We start from the raw sequence: 11760 nt of genomic DNA, 5'->3' as shown, positions 1-11760 counted from the left end.
AAAAGTGCTATTTTGCTTTCTTGTCAGGAGTTAGATGTTTGCTTAACATGAAGCTCCTGATCACTGCTAGCTTTAAGCTACAGTGTGTAATTTCTTTGTACTTTTCTGGTGGCGTCTGGTGGTAAAGTTTCAAACCGCAACCAACTGAGCACCTGGCAGGGGACACTTTTTGGCGGCACACCACTGATTCCATTTCCAGTTTCCGGCAGCATCTGAAAATTCAACGCGAATGCAACGTATGCTGGACCGCGTTGTGCAACAACCATATTCAACACGTCGTAGGAAATATGGCGGTCGGGTCCACCTCATGTAACTATATTTAACTCATTCAAAGTTGACGAAAAAACATCGGTTCTTTGTTGCAGGTGATTATACATATATGAACTCATAGTTGTGGACAATATATTCAATTTCTGTGAATAAGTTCTCCTAAATATTACACACTGTGGCTTCAACATAAAAAAAGGGAATGGGGAGGAAAAAGCTAGCCTGGCTCTGTTCATAGGTAACAAAATTCCTTTTCCTCTGAAGGTTACTGATAAATATGTTTACAAAAAACAATATTTTATAGTCTAAAAAACAACAACACATGGGTTATGTACCAGTTTGTTAGTTGGGAGCAGTAATTCTGTGTGGAAAAAGTTTTTAATAGTTATGCGGGTACTAGCATTAGCTTCATATTTGGCTTCAAGTATTCAGAATCTTCCAGCTTTAATCTTGCAAGAAAGAGAATAAATGAATTTCCCAAAATAGGGGACTTAACTTCAATACTTTCCGATCGCACAATTCTTGCTCTACGCTGATGATTCAACCTTCTACAACATTTGTTGGGATGATCAATTTCTCTATTCGCGTACTACTCAGTTTTTTCCTGACAGCATTTGGATGATAAATTCTTCAAAAAAAGCACTAATGCCGCGCCATTTATATCAATATTTCTGTTTATTTACATCAAATGTAAACATTCAACTCTTAACATGAATGTAAGTGTAATAAAAGGCATATTTCACTCGTATAAAACACAGAATGTAAACTCTTGGCAACCTGCTTGTGAATGCTGAGAAGGAAACACGAGTAAAACTGCAGTTCCTCCAGGAATGTGCAGTTTTTTTGGCAATGCAAATGGATGAAATCCTCCGTGTACAGTATATTGCCGTGATGTGGTTTTAAAATAGAAAAGCTCTCTTATGGCCTATATGTACTACAGTTATCACAAAAATACATTTATGCAATTCAAGCACTAATTGAGGGGGTCAGACCGACGCTGATCTCCGATAAAGTTTACTAATTTCTCATTGAACCGGCTTGGAGACACTGTAAGAAACCCTGCGATTTGCAATCGTTTAGAAACGCTGGCACAAAAGTGAGGCAATTTTTAGCTGCAAATTCTGAACAATTCAACGCGCAATAAAGATGCTGGTCTTGAACCCTGGCTTGACCCTTCACAGTAGCTGACAGGAATTTACAATACGTCAAGTTGCTTCTTTTTTTTTTTTTGCCTACACTGTCACTAAAAAACATAAGGTCAAAAAAGTTATTTTGTGGTCACATGATGATACAGTTGAATGGTTTTGTACGGCATCAAAATATTCAAGTTATTATAATGTAATTACTGCATTATTACACATTTTTAAAAAAGCAACTTTACTTGATAGTACCTTACATAATTACCTGACTGCCTATTAGGTAAGACTCATTCAAAGTACAAAGAGCATTTTAAAAAACATAATAAAACAAATGAAATGGATGATGGCAGAAGGGATAAGGACTCCTTAAAAAAAAACAGGCCTACTCTACACATACACGGGTATTCATTTTTTTTTAAAAAAGGGAGAAATGCGATATATATATCTCTGTCCACATGAAAACCACGCTGTCAGTAGTATGCCGAACCAACAGGTGGTGATATAACCCTCACCATGAAGCCATGCTGGCCAATCAGAAGCCTGGAAACATTATTACTGGTCCCAAAAACGGCAATAACATCACAACCCCAAAAAACTCTACAACTGAACGTCTTCAACCTGGAAAGAGTTTTGCAAACGTTCGGTTTTTTCAGTGAGATAAAACGCAGTTTGCTTGTGAACGGGGAAAAAAATACCCATGTACGTGTGGACAAGGCCTGAAAGAGGTGATGGCGAAACGCTGAAAATCAGTGCCACTCGATACCGAGAAGCTCGCAGCTGACGTCCCACAGTCTCCTCGCCGTCTCCTCGCTCCGTCCCTGTGGGGCAACAAAGGCGGGGGCGCAGTCACTGAAACAAAAAGAAGGGAGATTGAATATTAGATAAAGGGCTCTTGATGGCGTTGAGTCATCTCCCTCGGTGCAGAGATCTGATACCGTCGTTTCTTTTATCCGTCAACGCTTTGGGAAGGGCAGACCTGTTGTTTGAGCTCTTGACGATACGCGCTTGATTTTTATAAAAAAGGGGGTTTTAAAATGAGGAGATGGGACGAAAGGTTTGCCAGTAAGATATCAAAATTAAATTCTCTACTGCTGTACAGTCGGGTTAAACTTTCCGCCTGTGGCGACTTACAATGATTCACAACTTCTATACCGACATAATTACAAGGAGCTAATATACAAATGCAAGAAGCAAAAGCACCACTGCCCTGACAAGAGACACAACAAGTAGAGATTTAAAAAATGCTCCAAGAAGTCATTTTCTCAGGTATTTTTGGAAAATAGTGACATCATTTTTTTTTTTAAATTGAACCAACTTATCTATAAGGGTTTGATTATTTAGTCAAGATAGCGGAATGTCATTGTCCATCTGTGCTTCACATACATAAAAACACAAAATACACAATGTAGTTACACATTAAAATCAGTTTCTATACAATCAAGAAATTGAGACGATGGAACATTTTCAGTATAAATTAATACGCAAGTAAATAAATGAGTCAATTTGATGCGGTCATAGATATTTTGGTCTAACTTGTTGTCACCCACCTGAAGTGTTTCCCGGAGACCGAGTGCAGCTCCTCCGCCACGGCACAGTAGATGCTGGTCTGCGCTCCTTCCCGCGGGGTTTTCAACCACATGGAGAAGACCGTCATGAATATCGTCATGAGGGTCGAGTGTCTGGTGAGGTCAGAGTTCACCGTCCCCGGGTGGACCGAGTTCACGGTCACATTGGTGCCTGGGGGGGAGCGACGGATCGTGGGACAAATCATTGTTACTCTCTGTTACTACGTTTGCCAGGGCAGATTTGTGTGTGTTTGCGTACCTTTGAGTCTGCGGGCCAACTCTCTGGCAAAGATCACGTTTGCCAGTTTGCTCTGGCAGTACGCTAGACCACTGTTGTAGCTGCCCTGGCTGTGCAGGTCATGGAAACGGACCCAGCCGAAGTTGTGCGCCAGCGAGGAGACCACCACGATGCGGGCCGGCGCGCTGCGTTTCATTAGCCCGACCAGGAGGGACGTCAACAGGAAGTGACCTGCCACGATTAAGTCGAAAAAATACTCATTGTACTGATTCTGATTGAATGTACAAACTTGATTTAATTGGCTAATCTCAGATATCAGTCCCCACATTTTTTAGATTTCAAAATCTCATGATAATGGACATATATTTACATTAATATATTCTGGTTGAGCAAGTTTTGAAACTGATTACAATATGAATTTCTACTTTATTTTACATGCCAGTCTTTTTCAAAGATGTGAGTCAGGATCCAAAAGGTGGTTAAACAAAAAATATTTATCTATTCATTATTTATTTATCCATTGAAGTATTTATTTATTTGTATTTCTCTTCATATTAATTCACCACTCCTCAAATACGATAGTTATCCTAATACCTCCTACTGAGCAATGCCACTTTACTCTAATACTGTCTATACTCTTTTTTGATTCCTTGAATATACAAATTTTTATCTTTATTTATATTTTTCATCCTATTTTTACTCTGATTCTATTTTAGGCTTTCATCTTTTACTTTATAGTCTTAATTTGTGTGTCTTTCCTAATTAGGAATCTACAGACTTATTTCAAATCTGTACAGTGACAATAAATATTTCAGAAAAGCTAAATCTCTGACAAATCTATCAGGTAACCCAGGAGATTTGTTTGAATGATTTCATGAAACACAGTCAATTTCCGTGACGTCTTACCCAAGTGATTGACACCGATGTGCATCTCAAAGCCATCGATGGTCTTGGTGTAGGGACACATCATCACCCCGGCGTTGTTGATGAGGATGTGAAGACGGTCGACATCTGAAGACGAGAACACCCGCCCCCACAAAAAAGATTGAAAACATGGCAGCAGTGGTACTTACGTAACAATGCACCGGAGCATTGTGGGTAGATGTTAAACAGCGTCTCTGTGCCGACTGTACCTCTCAGGAATTCCTGTGCGAAGGCACGTATCGAGCAGGTGTCGGCCAAATCCAGCTCCCGCACCTCCACTTGTGCTTTGGAGTACGCGGCGCGTATACTGGCGGCCGCCTCCTCGCCCTTCGCCACGTCCCGGCACGCCATGATCACCCGAGCCCCTGCCATGTGAACCAATCATTAGCTAAGCTACGGACAAAACACAAACTACATTACTTCAGACAAAGGGGAATAAGGTTGGCTCCTTTTATTGGTTTTTGGTAAGTTGAGAAGGCAATCTATAATTTAGGCTCGTTGGTCAGTGATGTAGAACAGAGTTTCTCAACATTCAGTCAGCTTTTTATGTAACATGTCAACCAAACATCCTAAACTCCTACGTGTTTTAATTCCTAAAACAAAAAATTGCAATGCAACTTGGCTCAGTCTGCTTCACATGCAGTAAATTCAGGAAACCTTGAGAGGCTCCGGAGTTCGAAACAAGTGGTCTCACCACTGAGAAATTATTCATGTATATCCCTAGTATTAATATTTATATTGCTTGTGTGTGTGTGTGTGTGTGTGTGTGTTGTCTTCAACAGGGAATTATTCACTGAACAAAACTACATCTTACACGTCCTTTATTGGGCAAAGCTACGGCTTTCCTTAAGTTATTTTTCACATTCACCATGCAATAAAAGGGATTAAACATAATTTGGCACCCAATGGTACATTTTTATTAGACTGTCTAACGCACAATGACATCACCAACTTTTAATTCAAATAATGGATAAGGCAGCAGTAAAGGCAACTGCATGACCGTCGACTCCAAACCACTGAGACTAAATGTCTTAAATAAGGTTTCTGACATTTATTAGATTTGAGGGAGTTTTGGTAGAAGTGTTTTGCGAAGGTCGAGTCATATTATGTGGCCTCCTGAAGTTATGGAAATCTGATTTTTCAGCAGGATTATGCAAAAACTACTTCACTGTTTTCCACCAAACGTGGAGGAGGACTGAGGCCTGGGCTCCAGAAGAGCGTTCGATTTTTAGTGCGGATGCTGATTAAGGTGCTGATCCAGGTCCAGCCTTTCTTTATCTATATTTTATGACAATGAATTATTACCTTTTTTAGTAGACCATCATGTGTAAGATTGTTCCGCCATGGCGGAGGAATGTGCTTTTTCTGAGTTGATTGTCAGTGTGTGTACATTTACCACATTGTGATATGTCCTGGGGATAAAAACAACTTCATAATTACATCATGATTTGAATCTTACTGCCTGAAGAGACCATAAGTCTGTCTCCTTCTCAAGCATAGGTGCTGTATTTATACAGTATATATGTATGTGATGGTAAAAACCACAAAGTTCACCTCGTATCGCCAAGTCCCGCGCAGTCTCCTTCCCGATCCCTGTGTTGGCTCCGGTGATGAGGACCGTCTTCCCGTCCAGACACGCTGGGGACTTGCACACTGCTCCTGCTGCAAAGTTTCTGTTGATGCACAATTAATATACAACCGATTATTAATAGTCGAATCATCAGTGTGATAATGCACCACCAAGGACAGAGCGACAGTCTGTCCTTGGTGGTGCTTCTTCTTCCGCAGCCATGTCCCCATTACAATTTGGACACACGTGGACACACATGGCTTAATAATTCACACAGAAAGTTGGATAACGATCCCACTCCTGACGAGTCGTACGAGCCACCGCGCGGGGACGACCCCCCCGTCACCCAATGGGCTCTGTTGGGAGTTATGCATTACAAGATATGACCCCTCCCACGCTCAGCGTCCTGATAGGCCCGGGCACCAGGCAGCTCGGAGGGATGGGAAGACGAGCAGAGAGCATTTTAAACAAAAATGAATCCCTTACAAATGACGATCGGCCTGGTTGAGAAGCCATGCAAGTGCTTTACTAATCGAATCAGTGCAATGTGCACTGGGCTGCCCTGTCAACCAACCAGCAAGCGTAGATCCGCGATGTGTCTCAACACCCGAGGTTTTTATGAGAATATCAAGAAGAAAAAGAAAGAGTGTGCCTTACCGTATGTGTGGTCCAAATAAGACCACCAGCAACGTCACAGCTCCGAGACCCGCGATGATGAACACGAGCAACATCGTGCGCGGCAGGTTCGTGCTCTGTCGAGCGAGAAGCCGCTGGTTCTGCAGGAGGAAGAACAGCTGATGTCGAGGCAGAAAGGAGCGTAGCGGCGGTGACGGAGGCGCCGCGAAGGGCATTGTGGGGATTGTAGTTTTTTTTTGTTTTGTTTTACAGCCTCAACAGGAAAGAACTACGTCTTCATTTTTTTTACATTAGGAATTTAAACCGATTTATTTTGGCTTTTAGAACATCATTTTGTGTTTAAAAATTAAAACAGGACATTTGAAGTAATAAGAGGGAGTTATATTACCTTATGATTGAGAGGGGGGAATATATATATATATATAGTTATATATATATATATATATATATATATATATATATATATATATATATATATATATATATATATATATATATATATATATAGTATTTATAAGTATTTGTTGTGGATCTCAGTGCATGTCTGTATCTTGTTATTTTTTTTACATTAGGATTTTACACAGATTTATGGTGGCTAATTTATTTATTTGGTGGTTTTAAAAAGTAAATTTTTATGCGATAGTCCCTAGCAAACAGGATATTTGATATACTTAGAGGGAGTTACATTACCTTATGATATATATATATATATATATATATATATATATATATATATATATATATATATATATATATATATATATATATATATATATATTTATATATATATATAGTTAAGTATTTGTTGTGGATGTCAGTTCATGTCTGTACCCTGTTTTTGTCTTCTTCTTGCCCTTAACAAAATTGCCTTTTGGATTAATACAATTGTATTGTTGTAAATCAAGCAGATTAAACATTTAAAAACAACATCAACAACAACAACAACAAATAATTACTATAATGAACAATGACAAAAATTATAAATAAATAAATAATGATAATAGGAAATCAGGGTGTTCAAAAATGAAATTGCTTCCTAATGTTAAATAAATAATTGAAATGTACTGTATGAATCTAAAAATGGTTTCTTAAATAATGGTAGTAATAGTGTCACTCAATCAAGAGTTTTAGTAAGTTAAGTTTTAATTTTTTAAAAACATGTATAATGAAATGAATAATCCAAAAGAAGCAAAAATAACAATGTTCTCACTTTCCCAGAAAACGCCTGTCTGCGTAGCGCCTGACTGAAATAGTTATCGGCATGTTGTTTGAGTAGTTTTCATCTGAGTCTGATAATATTTTTGTAGGTTGTTGAAATAAAAAAAAAACCCACCTGTTTTAACTTGTTTACCAAAAAACAAACGAACCCCAAACTATTATTAAAAGTCAAATTATTATTTCTGCTCAGGCGTCCAAGACGCTCGGTCACGAGGCCCATCATGCGGAAGCGTCGCGTAAATCAGATTACCGTCGAAGCCAAAGAGGAAGAGACTGAACCAGTGGCGTCGCGACTGTTGTCCGTGTTGTATTTCACAGGGGGGGGAGAAGATTCAGAAAGATCAGCTTCTGAACGATGTCGTCGGAGGAGTTGGAGAAGCTGCAGGAGATCTTCAGGTCGCTGTACGACGAGCTGAAGCTGATGCCGGAGCGCGCGGCGACGAGCCACGGAGGTAAACGACGGCTGCTGTTGGAGAACCATCCGGACGATGGTGCACAGGGTGTGTGAGTCGCTGTCAATCGGGTGAAACGTGTGTTGTGTCCGCAGAGGAGAGGAAGAGGTTGGTGAGGACCTTCGACGAGAGGCAGGGGGAGGCGGAGGAAGTGGTGAGTGATGCAGCTGGTGATGATGCTCTCTCTCTCTCTCTCTCTCTCTCCCTCTCTCTCTCTCTCCTCACGTTTCATCACTATTCTCCCACTTTTGCTCAGTTCATTCAAAAACAGACGCGTGGTTGCAGGTGAAAGAGGTGAGATGACACTTGTGTGACAGCACACTAGACTCTTGAATGAGATATACGTCTAAAAATAAGAACAACTGTGATGTTCACCCTTCGTTCTTTCTCCATATTGCATATTAATCTCTTCTCATTCATTCGTCATGCTGAGTATTCTTATTTTACCGCTGTGTATTTATTCTGTGAACACTTCTAATTCTCCATAGTCGTCCTATTGTCATGGTTCTGTCTTTTAGTACTTAGCAAATGCGTTTCAAGCAATCATTCTTAACATATGTACACGCTTATGCACAGCTGGCGCGACAATAAACATCTTGAATCTCAACTGTTGATGCCACATGAACGGATGTTACCCTGCTTAGTAATTTGTAGTATTACACTAACATGTTGCACGTGTGGCTGGATAATTAAACTAATACGAAAATGGTTATATTATTTTATTGCACAGGGTTTATATAAAAAAAAAAAAAATATATAAATAGATTATATTAGAAAATGATAAATAAGTGAAATAATGATTGTTTACGGTGATCTTTACAGGGGAAAGCCACACACGCAGGTTTCCCACAACTTAACGGAGACATATGTCTCACCTGAATTTCTGTAACCTGTGTGCAGCTACAAGGAATGGAAGACGAGCTGCGCGGCGCCCCGTCTGCCTATCGGAATGCTATGGGCACAAAGCTGCGCCTGTACCGCAGGGATCTGGGCAAACTGCAGAGAGACATGAAGAACTCTGCTCCTCCGGCCTTTGGCTCCTCTTCCCAGTCAGCGGGTGGAAGTCATCAGGGCATCTATTCTTCACAAAATCAGCAAAGTGTGAGTGTGTTTATAAATGTTGTTTGAGCATTTTACCATTTCACTATGACGCGGACAGAGACCAATTACATGTCTGTATGGTTTCTTTCAATATGAATATTTTGTGAGCACCTTAATTCTGCGAAAATAAAATCATAGGTATTGAAATTTCTGGTTTTACTGTATATTATACATTCCTGTAAATAGTTGGCAGGTTGTAAAAGTGTGATTACATGCAGGGACAATTGCAGTGTTTTAAAAAAGAAATTTAAAAGCTGATTTACAGATTGAGAGAAGCAACTGACGTCTCTTTTCTGCTTTTTCTAAAAACAAATATTGAGAAAAATGTAGAAAATTTTCAATAAAAAGGATTGTCTAGATATATTTGATGACCTTTGAGGGACAGATGGCACATGATGAACCTTTTACTGAGAAATATAATCTGAAAATGTTAATTTTTTCCTGTGAATGTGTTTTTCTCTTGTTACAGTTAGTATAATAATATATTATAAATTCATGTATAATTGATGTGACTTTTGGCCGCTTGTGCAGACGCACGTGCAGTCCCAGAGGTCCCTGCTCCTCCAGGGCACGGAGTCTCTGAACAACGCCAGCCAGAGTATTGAGCGAAGCCAACGCATTGCGTCGGAGACGGAGCGGATCGGCACCGATGTCATCGAGGAGCTGGGAGAGCAGCGAGAACAGCTGGACCGCGCTCGCAACAGGGTGAGACAAGATTGTTTTTCATATAGCTGCGATGGTCTTAAATATGTTGGTCTCTCGATTCAGCTGTTTCTCAAACTTTATCCAATGGTTCTAGAGTCCAGCAGATGATTTAGTTTACTTATTATGGGGCACAACATGATGGCATCTTTGACAAGCTGTTAAATATGTTGTAATTAGATCAAAGTTTTGTTAAATCGTCTTCCGTCTTTCATTTTCATGCAGTTGGTTAATACCGGAGAGAACCTCAGTCGAAGTCGAAAAATCCTTCGTGCCATGTCGCGGCGGTAAGTGAATGAATGCTCAACTTTTTAATGATTTTTAATTTACTTTATCAAAATAATTGTAGATTTTTTTTCTGTTAATAGATTAATTGATTAATCAACTTTAAAAAAAAACATCATGTGGTCATCATGGTCTGGTAGTTTTCTCTTGGCAGTCCTGCTCTATTATATAAATACAGTCCAATGTGATAAAATCATATTAGTCTGAATTGCCTGACACTCATTTCCAGTATGATGAGTGTTTCTTGAGGAATAATGACCAGAGCCTTTTTGCTTTCTCTGTCTTTAAGGCTGATGACAAACAAGTTGCTTTTAAGTGTTATCATTTTAATGGAGCTGGCCATCCTGGGTGCTGTGATCTACCTGAAGTTCTTCCGATGATGATGATGATGATGATGATGATGATGATGAGCGAACTACACCACCAGCCCACTACGATACAGTCCTCAGCTCTGGATCCAGGGTCAAACCCACACTCTCCACATTCGTCTCCCACCAACTGTCCAGTAGCAATAACGCTTTGTCGGCTGCGTCCAAGCCAACTGTTTTTCTTATTAGTGCAAACGAGGACAACGAGACGAGTCCGTTTTTAAATTGAACCTTTGCCAAGAGTGGATTCTGTCCATGAGCAGGTTCGAGTTCATTTGACAAGAATAGCAAAGTTGCCTTGAACCTGTTAATGGACCAAACCCGCAGGACAAACTGTGAACTGAGATGTGCACTTTTTATTATACTGTTATTGCCAACGATGCCCTGCAGGAGGATATTCTGGACCCGTGTTCCGGCCGCTACGGAGACGAACCTTGTGACGACTTTGGTCGACCGAACAGTAAAGATTCTGTGGTGAAGTGACACTAACGGCTCTGTGGGGTTGATAAATACTCAGATTGTGATACCTTACTGTTAATATTCAACATTATTTTATAGCTTGTTATCTTTATAAAAGTAAACAACAGTACGTGATGAAATGGCACCAGCTGAGTGTATATATTGGTAGCGTCTTCATGCCCAGTATGCAGATGGGTATTTCCCAATTCTGAGTATTGAGACCTGGGGGGGGGAAAAAAGTCAGTCGGAGGCGTGAATGTGGAAAAAGAGGCAGAGTGGCGCCTCATGCAGATGCAATTATGTTCAGTTAACACTTAACGATGTTGTCTAATCGCTGTATAATACAAAAACCACTGTTACTAATGAGCTCCTCTCCTCCTCATTTGACAAGTCTGCACATTAAAGCTAATATTTAACCCCAGTTCTCGTTGTATCGGATATTTCCAGGGAAAGCAGCCAGGCGAGCCGAAGTCAAGAAACCAAAAACATCCGCTGTGGAACTGACGTCACCGGGGCTGGGGCTCAGTGCTGGGTAAACAAACAGCACCTGTTACTATGGAATTAATTCTCAAATAAATAGGTGATAAGGTTATTTTTAGTGGGATGTTTTTTGAAGTGGCACATCTGCCACTGTGTTGTTGTTCCCCCGTGTCGATATCATGCCGTGCTGGAGTGACCTGGTTGTATGGGGGGGGGTTATATCAGCTTCACATTCCTTTCAAAAACCAAAACAACAAGCTCCTGAGTACATGGGTTGTATAACCTCACCTAATCATTATGTAACTCTTACTATAACCAGCCATAACAGTTCATATAGTCTAAACATTAGCCATGTT

The 11760-nt window shown here is 40.2% G+C and overlaps 2 protein-coding genes across 3 annotated transcripts; one reads left to right on the top strand and one right to left on the bottom strand.

Moving 5' to 3' along the window:
* Nucleotides 1-923: 923 nt before the first annotated feature.
* On the bottom strand, nt 924-7809 carry rdh12 (retinol dehydrogenase 12). Of its 2 annotated transcripts, XM_035610660.2 has the most exons (8): nt 7673-7809; nt 6361-6479; nt 5688-5806; nt 4343-4498; nt 4116-4220; nt 3231-3440; nt 2954-3143; nt 924-2255 (listed from the first exon to the last, which is right to left on the bottom strand). In XM_035610660.2, exons 1-8 carry the CDS (start codon nt 7778-7780, stop codon nt 2153-2155), a joined length of 1110 nt encoding a protein of 369 aa, XP_035466553.2. In that variant the 5' UTR covers nt 7781-7809; the 3' UTR covers nt 924-2152. The 2 variants fall into 2 exon arrangements, with proteins under 2 accessions (XP_035466553.2, XP_035466554.2); XM_035610661.2 differs by lacking the exon at nt 7673-7809 and having other exon boundaries at nt 6361-6616.
* vti1b (vesicle transport through interaction with t-SNAREs 1B) lies at nt 7775-11345 on the top strand. The gene is made up of 6 exons (XM_035610665.2): nt 7775-8009; nt 8105-8163; nt 8910-9110; nt 9642-9815; nt 10038-10099; nt 10387-11345. The coding sequence occupies exons 1-6, from the start codon at nt 7913-7915 to the stop codon at nt 10475-10477; spliced, it is 684 nt and encodes a 227-aa protein (XP_035466558.1). The 5' UTR covers nt 7775-7912; the 3' UTR covers nt 10478-11345.
* The last annotated feature ends 415 nt before the right edge of the window (nt 11346-11760 follow it).

Source organism: Scophthalmus maximus, chromosome 15 (assembly GCF_022379125.1).
Source record: "Scophthalmus maximus strain ysfricsl-2021 chromosome 15, ASM2237912v1, whole genome shotgun sequence".
Taxonomy (NCBI): domain Eukaryota; kingdom Metazoa; phylum Chordata; class Actinopteri; order Pleuronectiformes; family Scophthalmidae; genus Scophthalmus; species Scophthalmus maximus.
Note: the sequence above shows the minus strand (reverse complement) of the source record. Positions and strands in the feature narration are given on the sequence as shown.